Source organism: Poeciliopsis prolifica, unplaced genomic scaffold (genome assembly GCF_027474105.1).
Source record: "Poeciliopsis prolifica strain line A6 unplaced genomic scaffold, Auburn_PproV2 SCAFFOLD107, whole genome shotgun sequence".
Classification (NCBI taxonomy): Eukaryota; Metazoa; Chordata; class Actinopteri; order Cyprinodontiformes; family Poeciliidae; genus Poeciliopsis; species Poeciliopsis prolifica.
This window is the reverse complement of record NW_026562482.1, coordinates 538352-554615: the sequence shown is the minus strand read 5'-3', so window position 1 is coordinate 554615 and position 16264 is coordinate 538352. Positions and strand designations below refer to the sequence as shown.

At 44.5% G+C, this 16264-nt stretch overlaps 1 protein-coding gene and 1 pseudogene across 1 annotated transcript; both read left to right on the top strand.

Annotated features, from left to right (window-relative positions):
* The first annotated feature begins 360 nt into the window (after positions 1–360).
* Positions 361–6894, top strand: LOC129354278 (excitatory amino acid transporter 1-like; annotated as a pseudogene).
* Positions 6895–9291: 2397 nt separating this feature from the next.
* LOC129354311 (sepiapterin reductase-like) lies at positions 9292–13161 on the top strand. Its single transcript, XM_055023812.1, has 3 exons — positions 9292–9871; positions 10493–10783; positions 11629–13161. The coding sequence occupies exons 1-3, from the start codon at positions 9388–9390 to the stop codon at positions 11817–11819; spliced, it is 966 nt and encodes a 321-aa protein (XP_054879787.1). The 5' UTR covers positions 9292–9387; the 3' UTR covers positions 11820–13161.
* Positions 13162–16264: the final 3103 nt, after the last annotated feature.

Sequence of the window (16264 nt, the reverse complement as noted above, 5' to 3'; positions counted from 1 at the left end):
GTGAGGAGTCGGAACCGGCGCACAGACGGGTCATTCCGTCCACGGCTCCTGGGTGTGAGAGTCTGAATCTCATCCTCTAATTTCACTCCGGCCTCCTGGGGCCAGTCAGGTCACCTATTCCCGCTCCAGATCCACTTTCCCAGCTAATTGTGCTGCAGCTTCCCTCTGAGGATCCATCCGGAACTATCACGAGTCCCCAGCGGGAAGCGGCGCATCCTCCAAACCTCATTCCTGTTTTCTCCCTGAAACGGTTCAGTTTATTCTCACAAACAGACGTGACGTGTCGGAGCGGATCAGGAGGACGTCTCCTGCCCCGTCCTCCTGTCCCGTCCCTCCCTCTGCTGCAGCGGGAGGTGAAGCAGCTCAGCGCCCAGCAGCAGCAGATCAGGAAGTTTCCTCCGACTCTGCAGCCGCATCACTGAGACCGAGAGGCAGACAGGTGAGCAGATCCTCCCTGACTGACAGGATGCAGCAGGAGAGGAAGCGTCTTCATCACCGCCACCACCATCATCTTCATCACCACCACCACCACCATCATCATCATCATCATCAGGGTTCTCCTGTTGGATCAAATGGCTCCTCAGACTTTAACCTTTAAATTAAATCACATTTCTGGCTAAATCGTGATTAATTGATAACTAAGATTATCATCTCTAATTTTGTCTGCGATTAATTGTTAACTGAAAACTGTACAAAATATACATTTTGCCCTTAAGATAAAAACATTTATCATCACCTGTTTCAGCTGTTATACCTGATTTACTAAAGCAATGCTACTAAAGTTTAGACAATGTTTGTTCTCATTTTTAAAAGGAATTAAATTGTTTATTTGTATCTTTGAATGAATTTCTAAAATTGCATATATTATATATATTGCATAGAAAGGCTTGATGATTGTGCCATTTTAATATCCGATTAACTGATTAACCCTCAGAATAACAGATCAATCGATTGCTAATAACTGTTAGCTGTCCCAGTTTGTTCACTTTGACTTTGACTGGAAATCTGAATCCCAGTTAGTTTGAGGAAAAGCTTCCAGTTTCAACCTGAAAACAGTTTATCTGTCAGGATTTGAACATTTCTGGAAAAGATTTTGGAGCCCAACATCCATCCAGCAGGAGGGGATCAGAAATATTCAGACATGACGTGGGAACGCGTTCCCTCCACTGTTCCCTGCAAACAGTCAGAGTGACAGAAACATGCTGTGAAAAACTTCACAGGTTTATTATTTTATCTTGTCACTAAATATTTAGCTTTGTTTGGCTAGTACTCAAGTAACCGGATGTGGACTGTCAAAATAAAAGCGGGTGTTATTTTGTTAAAACCAGTAAGACCAGCTGATGCTTTCATCTCCACTTCCGGTCATCAGCAAGCAAATTTGCATAATGGCTAAACATTTAGCTCAGAGCTAAATGTCTAAAGATTTAGCTTGTATTTAGTTAGCAAGCTAAATGTTTAACCTCCAACTAAATATTTAGTTCATAACCTAATTAGTTAGCAAGCTACATGTTTAGCGCTAAATCAGAGCTAGCATGAAGCTAAATGTTGACCAGCTAATTAAACATTCAGTTTTAAACTGTGACATAGATGAATGAATGCATGAATGAATGAATCTTCATTCGTTCACTGTTTTTGGTGACGGTTCATGGTAGACATGTTGGTGACATCACTGCCTCACAGGAAGTACGTTTCATTTATTCTTTATTAGAAAAGCCTGTTTCCAGAACAGACCGTGAAGTGAGAGGTTGTGGGTTTGAATCCCGGCTGAATAACGGAGCGTTCCTCCGTGTGAGCAGGATGCAGCGGATCAGGGAAGGGATCCACATCCGGACCATGAAGGCCAAGAGGAAAGTGGAGGAGATCTCCAAGGAGGACGTCCAGGCCTTCCTGAGGAAGAACGCGTTTGTCCTGTTCACGGGGGCGCCGTGGTCGTAGGTGTGTGGCCCTCAGCAGGCGTCCCGCCGCGCGTCCCGCCGCGCGTCCCGCCGCGGCCGAGCGGCGGACGCGCGGCGGGACGCGCGTCCCGCCGCGCGTCCCGCCGCGCGTCCCGCCGCGGCCGAGCGGACAGTCACCGGTTCCTCTCTGTGCAGGGATCATCCTGGGCTTCGCGCTGCGTCCCTACAGGATGAGCTACCGGGAGGTGAAGTACTTCTCCTTCCCTGGAGAGGTTCTGATGAGGATGCTGCAGATGCTGGTGCTGCCGCTGCTCGTCTCCAGCCTGATCACCGGTCAGATTCCTCCGCCATGTATCCATCCGCTGCTCGCCGTCAGGTTACCAGGCGCCACATGCAGCCCAACAGATTGAGTCTGAAATGAACCCTGACCCCAACCCTAACCCAATCGGCCTTTAAATGGCCTCAATGTGAATAAAATGTCTGAAAGTAAAAGTCATCATCAGTGATGAAGATCCTGAAACACCTTCAGGCAGAAAGTCTTTCAGTTTGGAATTGCTCAGATTGTTATTTATTTCTGAACAATATTTTCCATCATTTCATGTAAAATCAGAGAATCTTCCAGATGAAACATTAAGATCAGATAAACGTCTCAATTGGACCAATCAGGTCTGACTGGAGTTTTAATCTGAAGTGATGGAGACAGACAGGAAGTCACTCTAAGGAACATTAGCATCCTATGATGCTAATGGCTAATAGCAATCTGCTAGAGTTAGCTTTAGCCTCATCTTAATGACCACATGAATGTCTTTCTGAACTATTTGGAAACTGAACGTAGCTGACTTCCAGCATCATCCGACTGCTAAGCTAACTGCTACATTAAAAGGACACTTCCTGCTGTGGATATCACAATAAAAGCACTTCCTGTCTGTTCATTCAGAAGTTTAACATTTATTCACCTCCTACACTTTGTTTTGTTCATTATATTGTCATTTATACCTTAAATCTGAACATTTCGTATTTTAAAGTTTTAAATGTAGATTTTTAAAACAGGAATAAATTTAGTCGAGTTTATAATGAAGATCAAAATGAAGACAGAGAGAAACAATTACAGGAAACTGAAATTCAACATTAACAGATTTAATTATTAGTTTCTTAGACCAAAAATATCTTTTTATTTCTAACAGAGTTAATTTATGATTTGTGTCGTTTTAAAGATAAATCAATCAATCTTTCAGATAATTATGGATGAAAATGTTAAAAGTTTAGAAGATATCTGTTGACAAACATTAAAATATCAGAGACTAATTATGCAAAGTTCATAGAGTCTGTAGAGATTCATCCAGTCACGTCTGGATGTGATTTTAAACCAGCGGTCGTCACATAATAAACGTTTGTGGCTTCAGGCATGGCGGCGCTGGACAGCAAGGCGTCAGGAAAGATGGGGATGCGCGCGGTGATCTACTACATGACCACCACCATCATCGCCGTCTTCATCGGGATCATCATCGTCCTCATCATCCATCGGGAAAAGGCTCCAAGGACGAGTTTGGGAAGCAGCAGAGCATCGAGCAGGTCAGCCCCGCCGACGCCTTCCTGGACCTCATCAGGTGATTTCAGACCCAAAGCTCCCAACGTTCAACCAGCCGCGAGTCGCAGCTCAACGCTTTTCATCGTCTCGTTTCAGAAACATGTTCCCTCCCAACCTGGTCCAGGCCTGCACACAGCAGGTCAGTGAGCTCGACCTTTAACCTCGTCTCCATCACAGCTTCTGACAGCCTGCAGGGCGTCTCTGCAGGGCGTCTCTGCACAGCGTGGCGCTTTTATCTTTCAGGAATCATTTCGGTTCACTCGGTTCCTCATTTATGATCTGAATATCAAACATAAATCAGACAGGAACGAGACTTTATGTCCAACCAGGTGGTTCCCATGGAAACAGGCAAACGAATGCAGTCACTAAGTGAATCTGTTTGCTGAAACGATTCATTCATTCATTTGAACTGAAACTGAGCGGCAGGAAAACCTCTGCAGATCCGCTAAAGTCACAGCTAAGGTTCTGGTCCAGAGAGACCTCCAGTTCCTCACTTCCTGTTCCTCACTTCCTGTTCCTCACTTCCTGTTCCTCACTTCCTGTAGAGGTTCTGTTGGACTGAGACCCGGTGAAGGAGGAGAACCCGACCTCCGTCTGAGGAACCGGCTGGAGACGATCAAACTCAAACTCTCCTCTCCCAACAGTTCAAGACCAAATATGGAAAGAGGAAGGTCCATGTGACGGTCACAGTCAACGAGTCGCTCTTCAACTCCACCAACGGCACCCAGGAGGTCATGGAGGTCACCAGGGAGGAGGTGATCCCCATACCTGGCCAGGTGAACGGGGTCAACGCTCTGGGCCTGGTGGTTTCTCCATGTGCTTCGGTCTGATAATCGGCAACATGAAGGAGCAGGGCCAGGTCCTCAGAGACTTCTTCGACAGCCTGAATGAAGCCATCATGAGCCTGGTGGCCATCATCATGTGGTAAACGTCCGTCTCCACGCGCCGCCGCCGCCCTGCGACCCGCAGCCACTCCGCTCTTCCTCTCCTTGCAGGTACGCTCCCGTCGGCATCCTGTTCCTGATCGCGGGGAAGATCGTGGAGATGGACGACCTGACGCAGATGGGAGGCCAGCTGGGCATGTACACCATCACCGTCATCATCGGGCTGCTGATCCACGGCGTCCTCATCCTGCCCACGCTGTATTTCGTCATCACTCGGCAGAATCCCTTCATCTTCATCGCCGGGCTCCTCCAGGCGCTGGTCACGGCTTTGGGAACGTCTTCCAGGTCAGGGACTTTCCCACACTCTGCTTCAGACTTGAAGGGTTAAATGTGTCTGTGACCCGGCGGAGGCTTGGACAGACGCCCAGCTGCAGGTTCAAATCCCGCTTGTCTTCCTCTAAGTCTCCTTTCAACTCACAGCCAAAACAAAACCAGGCTCTGACCTGGTGACGGATCCAACATGAAGCAACCGGACGCTAAATGAAGAATAGTAAATGTCCCAGAATGCATCACTCTGCTTCAGTGGCTCGCCGAGCAACAGCACCACCTGCTGGCCACCAGCAGGTGGTGCTGGTGAAATGTCCTGCCCAAAGGTCCAACGGCAGATCAAAAAATGAATGTTGTTTATGATCTGATTTCTAATTCATAACCATCTGAAGCGTTTCTCCTGTCCGTCCAGCTCCGCCACGCTGCCCGTCACCTTCAAGTGTCTGGAGGAGAACAACCGCATCGACAAGCGGATCACGCGCTTCGTGCTGCCGGTCGGCGCCACCATCAACATGGACGGCACGGCTCTGTACGAGGCGCTGGCGGCCATCTTCATCGCCCAGGTCAACAACATGGAGATGAACTTCGGTCAGATCATCACCATCAGGTAAACGAGCGGAACCCTGACGACGGTTCAGTGGAGGACGACCCGACCAGTAAGACTCACTGGTTTCTGTCTCCTGAAGCATCACCGCCACGGCGGCCAGCATCGGCGCCGCCGGCATCCGCAGGCAGGCTGGTCACCATGGTGATCGTCCTGACCTCCGTCGGGCTTCCTACTGATGACATCACTCTCATCATCGCAGTCGATTGGTTCCTGTGAGTACGATAAACACAGACCTGGCCGGCGGGCCGGGTCAAAGGTCACCGCTGGCTCCACTGGGGTCATTTTAAAGGTCAACGGCAGCTCCACGTCTACCAGCACCTACTGACACACTTCTCCTTCTCCCCGGAGCCGCGTGCCACATCTTCCCTGTTGAATGTTTTAGCCACGAGTTTTAACATAGAAACATAATTAGGTTCCCAAATTAATCGCTTCAATTAGAAAACTGGGACCAGAAACGGCTCGGCTAACTGGGGCAACGGGTAAAAGGCTCGGCTAACTGGGGCAACGGGTAAAAGGCTCGGCTAACTGGGGCAACGGGTAAAAGGCTCGGCTAACTGGGGCAATGGGTAAAAGGCTCGGCTAACTGGGGCAATGGGTAAAAGGCTCGGCTAACTGGGGCAACGGGTAAACGGAGCCGACCTCCAGTTCAGGACGGGTTCTGCTCACAGCAGGACAACAGGAAAACTTCCAGGTTCACTGAGGGAGAAACTAAATGATAAACTAAGTTATAAACTAAAGTATTAACTAAATGATTAGCATCCTTTCATGTTTCTACTGACAGTTTCTCTGAAACGTTTCTACGACTCCTTCTTGTTCTCGTCTCTGTTGAAACATTTTCATTTTTACCGGTTAAAGAATCAGCAGAAGGTTTTGCGCCGCAGCAAACCAAACAGGGAACTAACCAGAACCCGTCTCTCCGCTCAGGGACCGCCTTCGGACCACCACCAACGTCCTGGGAGACTCGATCGGCGCCGGCATCGTGGAGTTCCTGTCCCGACACGAGCTGCGCAGCCGAGACGTGGAGATGGGGAACTCTGTGGTGGAGGAGAAGGAGAGGAAGAAACCCTACAAGCTGATCTCCCAGGACAGCGACCTGGAGAACGACAGGCGCGCGCACAGCGAGTCCCACATGTAGGACCAGAACCGGAACCGCTGCTGGTTCTGGGACCTGAACTCGGGTCAGCATCGGGTCGCCGTCCTGCTGTCGATTCATTCATTCATCACACATCATGATGAGGATCCATCACGTCTGCATTTGTTTGCTTCTCATCTGAATAGATCCAGTTGATCCAGTTTCATCTCATGAGCCAAGAAAACATTTGGGAAGAAAATGCAAAAAACTTTCATTAAAAGTAGAAAAAAGGAAGAAAGTCTAAAAATGGCTTTAAAACTTTTGTCCATGAAGTTTGTAGTTTAGATTCTGAGACGTTTTTTAAAGTTTAATGTTGTTTTTGGTTTTCTAGAGATTTTACAGGCTCTGAACTGAAGTTCAGTTTCAGTTTTCATCGGTTTCTGCTGTTTATGTCCAATAAACGTGATCAGATGAACAAGCTGATCGATCACTTTGTGAGAACATTTTAATTATAAAAATAAACCCAGGAAAATAACAAAATGTTTGGTTTGTTTTCTGACCCAAAAGTTTGAAAAGTTCAAATGTTTTGACAAGAAAATAATTGAAAATATTTTATTCACTGTTAGCAGCTCATGAGTTGCATCAGTCATGTGACCTTAGTGGCCCCTTTAGGGACCTAATGGTCGTATTATTTACCTTGGTGCAACCTGAGCCGCGGGCTCTGCAGCTCCTCCAGAGCTTCTGGTTCTTCCTCTGTTTTCCTCCATTTCCTGGTTCGGGTCTCTGGAGACGTTCTGATTGGACGGATTTCTGCTGCTTTGATCTCACACCGTGACATCGTGATGAGCTGCAGGTTTGACTCCTGGTTTGGAGCCGGTTCCGGGTTCCGGTCTGGTGGATTTTCTGCGTCGCTGCTGGATGAACGGACGCCTTCAGGTTCTGACCTCAGCCGCTCGCCGTCGGTCAGGCAGTGAGACAGAGACGCCTTTGAGCCGGAGACGTGTGACCCGACTCGTGGCTGCCCGCGTTCCTCTGAGCCAAACCTCTGGCAGGAAACACAGATCATCAAAGACTCAGAATGATTGTTCTGCCTTCATTTGGCCTAAAATGACCCAAAACTCCTGAAGCTGTGAATCGTTTTTCACGTGGATGTTTGTGACGTTGCAGCTGATGTCATTTAGAAATAACACAGGAAACGGTTCTGATGTAACTGATACTGGAACCGTTTGGTGGTTCTGATCTGAACCCACTTTCTTCAGATCGGGTCATGATCCGCTCCGTGGCCCGGTCCGACCCGTTTCTGTGTTTAGAGTCGTTACCTGATGGGATGTTCTGGTTCGGTCCAACAATCTGGATGTGATTTATTTTAGTTTCTGTTTCCTGGATCTCAGAATCTGATTTGAAACAAGCAGAACCAAAATGTTCTTTTCACCAAACCAACTGGACTTTGTTTGAAATCAGAAACGTTTTGTAATAAAGTTAGATCCAGACTGAGTGACATCAGGACCCGGTTCTGGTTCTGGAAGGGGGAACAGTTCTGCTGAACTGTTTCTGCTCTGGCGCCGCGGGCCCAAACCCGGAACCACAGAGAAACGAAGCCCAGTTCCCACCTGGATCCCATCATCATGGGAAACTGGACCCGCTCAGCACCAGAACCGGGCCGCTGGGCCTCCAGACAACCATGGAAGTCAGGTTTTAAAACACTGGAGGTGAAAAACTGGTTGCTAATGCGCTAACAGCGGAGCTAATATTTTAGCGCATTAGCTAACTCTGTGAACGTTTAGCGCACATAGCTTAAACTCTGAAGAGCTAAATTATCTTTTGTAAAATTTTGAGTTGAATGAAATTCAACATCTGAACTGAAGTTTGAATGAAATGACTAGTAAACAACAAATGAACAAATGAAATGATGAATCCATGAACGAAAGTTAAGACAGAACACTTAGCGCGTTTAGCTCATTGGATGCTAATGAAATAAAAATACAAATTTACATTTATGAATCATTTCAGAGCCTCAGTTGCTGAAAATTAACATGGTTCAATTTAGTGCATTAGCTTTAGCTTCTGCTAAATACCATTGATATCAAGTTTTAACGTTAGCAAAGCTAATATTAGCGTTAATGCTCTGGGGTTAGCACAGCTAGCTCTTTGTTAGCGGGTCTGGAGTCCAGAGTTTGTTTTATTTTCTGTCCGTTTCCCGTCAGTCTGACTGGAATCTGGAGTTACGGTTCAGTTTCATTCATAAATGATGTCATGCAACCAAAACCAGAAGCTAAATCTATAAACAAACACTTTTTCCAAATCAAACATTTAAAACTCAGTTTATGATCAAATCCTAATGTAACTATTCACTCTAAGAATCGTCTCTGCCTTAAAAACCCAATTCTCCACGGATCAGAACCAGAACCGATGGCGCCACACAGGCTGCTTTCAGAACCAGGCGCCTTCAGGGGTTCTGGGTCGGTATGTAGAGATGAACCGGGTCAAAACCACCGTGACCGGCAGGAACTCGTGGTACTGCTGGTACCAACCGTCGTCACAAGTCACATCAAGATGATTCAAAATGTGGTTATTAAAGGATCTCCAGTAGCAGTCAGTGTTCCAGTGGCTCCACAGGAGCCTCTGACTGAAGACTGATGACCAAGTGATGCTAACGTCTCACTGCCTTGTTGTCCAGTCAGAGCAGAAAAGCAGATTTTCCCTTCACTGCATCAGTTGGTGGATCTGCTCATCGCTTCCTTTGCTTTTGCTTTGGCGTCCTGTTAGCGATGCTGGAGTCGGGGATCACGAGGGGATCACGAGGGGATCATGAGGGGATCATGAGGTTCACGAGGTTCAGCTTCTGCCTTCTGGATCCATGGAGCTGAGTCGGGGTCAAAGTTCAGGCAATCAGCTAAACACGTCCCACAGTTGCCATGGTTACGCATCACAAGAAGCGATGGAGCAGCAGCAGAAAGTTAAAATCAACAGAAACAGTTTTATGAATAATTACAGAACCGCTGACTGAGGTTCTGATGGGCGGGACCATCTGCTCCGGATCCACTCGCCCCGCTGCGAATCAGAGATCGTCTCTGCCGACAGAGCGCCCGGCGCTCCCGTATAAAACCAGGAGGGGGCGACAGGGCGGCAGCAGGCCGAGGAACCGCAGAAGAAGAACCGCTGATCCGAACCGACTCCTCACCATGCCTCCTGCCGCGGACCTGGGCCGGGCTCTGTGCGTCATCACCGGGGCCTCCAGAGGCTTCGGCCGGGCCGTGGCCCTGGACCTGTGCCGCCTGGTTCGGCCCGGTTCGGCGCTGGTTCTGGTGGCCCGCTCCGGGGCCGACCTGCGGGCCGTCCGGGCCCAGCTGACCGAGTCCGAGGCGGGCCGAACCGGACTGAAGGTGGAGCTGGTGGAGGCGGATGTAGGGAAGGAGGAGAGTCTGGAGAAGATCGAGAGAAAAAGCAGAGAAGTTTTTAATGATGAAATGGAGAAAATAATAGTGATTAATAACGCTGGTGAGGAAACACATGCTTATTATTAACGTTATTAATAATGTTATTAATGTTAATATTACTATTAATGTTATTAATGTTAATATTAATATTATTAATGTTGATGTTATTAATGTTATTGTTGATGTTATTAATATTAATATTATTATTGATGTTAATATTAATGATATTATTATTGATGTTATTAGTATTATTAATGCTATAATTATTAGAATAGGTTTTGAAAGGAGACATAAAGTTTATATCTTTATATGAACAAAAAGCAAAACATTACAGATGAAAAACTGGAAGATTTTCAGATAAAAAATTTAAATAAATTAGACATAAATGAAAAATATTTAAATGTTCTGGAAATACAAAACACTTAGATTTATTTATTACATGTAAACATTTATGAAAATAATTTTAAAAGATTTATTGATTACAGAAAATAAATGTTACACATAAAATATGAAACTGATAGATTCCCATTAGTATCGCTGCAGCTGATTGGCGGAACCATTAATGATCCGGATCATTGATCTGGTGGATCGAACCCGCCTGGCGGGTCTCTGGCTTTGGGTCAGAACCAGCGCCGCGTTCTGGTTGGACCGGAACCGCTCTAAGCTCCCTCTCTGCCCGCAGCTTCTCTGGGCGACGTCTCTAAGTTCGTGACGGGCTTCACGGACTTGGCCGAGGTGGACGCCTACCTGTCGCTGAACGTCAGCTCCGCCATGTGCCTGACGGCGCGGCTGCTGCAGGCCTTCCCGCCGCGCGCCGGGCTGCGCCGCTGCGTCATCAACGTGTCGTCGCTCTGCGCCCTGAAGCCATTCCGCTCCTGGAGCCTTTACTGCAGCGGCAAGGCGGCGAGAGACATGATGTTCAAGGTCCTGGCCGAGGAGGAGCCGGAGCTGCGCGTGCTCAGCTACTCTCCAGGTAGGCTGTAAGCTAGCCCTACATAGCTTTATGTTAGCCCTACCTGGCTTTATGTTAGCCCTACCTGACTCTATGTTAGCCCTACCTGGCTTTATGCTAGCCCTACATAGCTTTATGCTAGCCCTACATGGCTTTATGCTAGCCCTACATAGCTTTATGTTAGCCCTACCTGGCTTTATGTTAGCCCTACCTGACTCTATGTTAGCCCTACCTGGCTTTATGCTAGCCCTACATGGCTTTATGCTAGCCCTACATAGCTTTATGTTAGCCCTACATGGCTTTATGCTAGCCCTACCTGGCTTTATGTTAGCCCTACCTGGCTTTATGCTAGCCCTACCTGGCTTTATGCTAGCCCTACCTGGCTTTATGCTAGCCCTACATAGCTTTATGCTAGCCCTACATAGCTTTATGTTAGCCCTACCTGGCTTTATGTTAGCCCTACCTGACTCTATGTTAGCCCTCCCTTTCTTTATGCTAGCCCTACATGGCTTTATGCTAGCCCTACATAACTTTATGTTAGCCCTACATGGCTTTATGCTAGCCCTACCTGGCTTTATGTTAGCCCTACCTGGCTTTATGTTAGCCCTACCTGACTCTATGTTAGCCCTACCTGGCTTTATGCTAGCCCTACATGGCTTTATGCTAGCCCTACATAGCTTTATGTTAGCCCTACCTGGCTTTATGCTAACCCTACATGGCTTTATGCTAGCCCTACATAGCTTTATGCTAGCCCTACATAGCTTTATGCTAGCCCTACCTGGCTTTATGCTAGCCCTACATAGCTTTATGCTAGCCTCTCTCTGTTTGTAGCTGTTGATGCGTCTCCTTTGTCTCTCCTGAACCAGGACCGCTGGACACTGGGATGCAGGTGGAGGCCCGGACCAAGACGGCCGACCCGAGCATCAAGAAGACGTTCTCCAACATGTTCGCTCAGGGTCAGCTGCTGACCTGCGAGGCGTCTTCTGCCAAACTGATGAAGCTGCTGCTGGAGGACAAGTTCACCTCTGGAGATCATGTCGACGTCTTCGACGTGTAGCCGCTGCTCACTGCCAACTCGTTTTATTGTAGCGTCGATGTTGTGATGAAACTTTATAATTGATGTATCTTAATCCTGTCGCCGTGGAAACGTTTCAACATGCAGATTAGCTGTTACCAGATGTTGGTGACGTCTGACCAGAGGCAGATTGTTCATTTCATTTAGCGTTCGGCAAATCAGGAGAGAGCTGACTAGTGTTAGCTTTAGAGAGGCTAGTGACTAGCATACCAAGGCTGATCACCTACTAGCATACTTTCTGTTTCTGTTGCACGTTAGCCTTGGATAGGATAGCCTATGCAATGCTAATCCTAGCCTAGCTGTGCTAATTTCCAACAGAAGAAGGAGGCTACCCACTAGGTGTCCATCCTGGACATGCTAGTTGTTAGCCTCTCCAGAGCTAATACTAGCTAGTACTCTCCAGAGCTGATTGATCAGTTCCAGATGTCGGCGGATCAATCGGATCAGAAACTGGGTCCAGAATAGAACTAGCCTCCTGCTACAAGGAAGTAGCTGCTGCTGGGTCACAATAGTCTTAAATTTGGCACTAATGTTACGCCGTAGAGGTAGATGTGATAAACTCAGAACCAGGATCCAGAACCTGGAACCAGAAGAACTTTCTTAAAACTGATTTGGTTTATTGGATCACAGAGGAACCAGAGAGGATTGGAGGAAACGGACCGAGATCCGAAAGTCAAGGTGAAAATGAGAGGTTCTGTTCTGGTTCTGTTCTGGTTCTGTTCTGGACCAGAAGCTGCAGTGGAGTCAGAATGACAGACTTGATGTTGGACGGCGTCCAGATCAAACAGAACCTCATTAAAGTTTAACCGAGTCCAAACCGAGCAGCTTGGACTTTAAGTTCAACCGGCTGCAGACGCTCCGCCATCTTGGTTCTCCATGCTGGTTCTCTGGTTCTGGACGGGTTTCTGTCCAGAAACCCGTCCTGAAGAGTGAAGCTGGAGTTCAAGTCTTTAGTAGAAGTTCTGCTGCAGCATCAGAAAATGACGTGTTTGGGGTCAAAGGTCAGGTTAGAGGCTTGACTTTATGTCAGCGTTTTCATTGTCTGGCGGTACCGGTCCGGTCATGAATCTCTGGAACCAGTTTGAAGATTCGGCTCTAAAATGTTATTTCCTCGTCGCCACTGGAGATGAAATTTTTCCTGTTTTAGTGAAAACATTCCATGTTTATGGTGCCTTAAAAGGGTCAGAGGTCACAGAACCTTCCAGACTGTTTGAATATTAACTCATGAACTGATCCATGGAGGTTATTGACAGAAAACTTTATTTTTCTGAGATGAATTTGTTAATTGTTGCTTTTGCCCCAATTATAGAAACTTTAAATATTATTATTATTTTTTTTTAATGCGAACAGTATACAAAGACTCGTTGAGGTACAAAGAACATTACAACATAGGTAAATAAGACACAAGGGGCTGAAAATACAGACAGAAAAAACAACAAACTGTAAGGCAAATGACTAAAAACTAAGCAAGATTCAAAACAAAAGAAAAGTAGAGATACTGTCAGTGACTTTTTTGCATAACTAGTTTTCAAAAGTTTCAGGGAAGCATAAAACATCTTAAACTGATTAATAAAAAAATCAAAACAAGGAGTAGAACCTCTCCATTTACAGCAATGTATATGATATTTAACAAACATCTGTTAAATAAAACAATATTTACCATATCAGATATTTGATCATCAAGGTTATCAACATAATACAAAATGTGGGTGATATTTATCTCAGGGATGTCTTCAAGTTTGAGACATAACCAGTTTTTAACATCTTTCCAAAGTTTAAAAGAAAAAGGACAGAAAAAAAAAGAGATGACTTATGGATTCCTCTGCACATTCGCAAAAGGCACAACATGTTAAATCAAATTTAAATCGTTTGTGCAAAAATTCAGCCACGGGATAAATATGTGAGAGATTTAAAATGAGTCTCTTTCACCTTTGGTGAAAACCGGCCATTTAACATACTTAGAAAACGCTTTCTCAATAAAAGACAAATTAGTTGTTACCAAAAAAAATATTATTGTAATCATTAAATAATTTAGATTTGAAAGCAGTCACAAGCATACCATTATTACACTTTTTGTCAGTCACAATATATTCTCCAATCTTCAATGTAGGTAAAGATGAAGCAACACTTGAAAATCTCAAGGTGTTTTGGATGAGATGGAGCAGAGCTACAGGAATATCTCTGCATACTTTTACATATTCAATATAAGAACAGTTCAGATTAAATGTGTGGGTAAAATCTCTATGATTTAACAAAACACCATTACTATCCATCAAGTCAGTTACAAATAGAATAATTTTCTCATACCAGTCAGTTTTAAAAATAGATTTTCTATTCAGTAATATTGATCTGTTATTCCACACTAGGGATCCATGTGGGGTAAAATTGTGGGTAAATATCATTTTCCAAAAGTGTAAAACTTGTTTATGAAAGTTAGACAATGAAATGGGAATCTTGGTTAATTCAAAATCACATTTAAGCAAGAAATCTAAACCACCTAATTTTTTAAATATTGATTTTAATGAAACCACATGGAGTTGGAATGAGACAAATAGGTCTTTAGCCAGTTTATTCTAAAGGAACCAATCAGAGCCTCAAAATCTAAAGCTCTAATTCCTCCTTTATCATAATCTTTAATAAGATGAGAACGTCGTAAATAATGAGTTTTATTCCTCCAGATAAATTGAAAGATTATCGAATTAGCTTTTCTAATGTTTTGTTGGAGATAAGGCCGAATGACAAGGAGAAATTAATTTGGATACTCCCTCCGCTTTGGATAAAACAGTTTGTCCAAAAATAGTCAGATCTCTAGTTAACCAGCGGCTCAAGGATCTCTTCATGCCATCCAAGCATCTTTCAATGTTTTCCTCCTCTCTTCTGGTAGCATTATTAGAAATCAGTATTCCCAGATATTTAACTTCGGACTTAACAGTAATGGAAGCAACTGACGTATCAGAGCTAGAATGGATCGGCAGAAGTTCACATTTATCAATATTGAGAGACAAACCAGACGCTTCTGAAAACATTAAATAGATTTCAACGCAATGTCAACCATAGCCTTATCTTTTAAAAAAATGGTTGTATCATCAGCAAATTGACTATTCTTGAATTCCTTATCAAAAATGTTTATACCATGCAAATTCAAATTTTTCTGAATTATTAAAGTAAGCATTTGAGTTGTTAATATGAATAATTTAGGTGAAATTGGGCCTGATTCCTCGTGACATAGGGAAGCTGGGGGTTAAACTTGTTCCCAGAGAAACTGAGCTACTATAAAATAATCTGATTATATTGCAAAAACTTTTCCCCAAAACCAAAGTATTTTAAGGTTTTATTATAAAGCAGTGTTCCAGTGAGTCAAAAGCCTTAAAAAAATCCAGGAATAAAATAAAACTATCATTATCAATAAAACTACGATAATCATATCAAGAATGAGTCTAGTATGATGATGGATATTCCTCCCCTTTAAAAACGCTGATTAATAATCGAATCCAAACCACTATTTAAGCGATTTGCATAAATAAGAGCTAGAAGTTTGTAATCTGTTCATAACAGAGTGATAGGTCTCCAGTTGTCCAGTGATAAAGGATCTTTGTTGGCTTTGGGGATCAGAGTAATCAAACCTCGTTTCATGGTGGGAGAGAGACTATTGTTTGAAATACATTCCAGCAGGGCCTCAAATAATAGTTTTCCTAAATCTTTCCAAAAGAAAATATAAAATTCATGGTTAACCCGTCCAGGCCAGGAGATTTACCTTTTGCCATTTGTTGAATTGCTGTGTCTAGTTCTTCAATTCTCAAGTCATCATCCATAAGGCTTTTAAAATCGAGATTAATTTCTTCAATAGATTCCTGAATTTCATCAAAAAAGATTGGCAATTGGATTCCGAATATTAGAACAATAAAGGTTGCTATAAAAATGTCTAATTGCCGTTTATTAAATCCAGGTCTTCAGTGACATTCCCATTAATAATTAGTTTCTGAATCTTCTTTTTGGACTGTCTTTGTTTCTCAAGACCAAAGAAATATGAAGAGTTTTTTTCGCCTTCCTCAATCCATCGAGCCCTGAGCGAACAAAAGCCCCCCTTGCCTTATCCAGAAAAACATCATCTAGTTGAGTTTTGAAAACTTCAAGCTGATTTAAAAAACTGACTTTGAACATAGAGAATTAATATTGCTAATAAGTTGGGATTGCTCTTGTCTCCTCTGCTTTGAAACTAGTTTTCCAATCTTTATTGCAGTTGTTCTAATCTGAAATTTAAGCCACTCCCACTTATTTAAGGGAGACAGATCCAAACTTGAAATATCCTTAATGAGGTTCAGGACTTCAGAACAGAAAATTATATACTCAGCAAATTACTATTAAATTTCCAAGTTAAGTTTGAAGGTGGCTTAGATTTATCCAGAAAGAGAAACAAGGTAACAGAA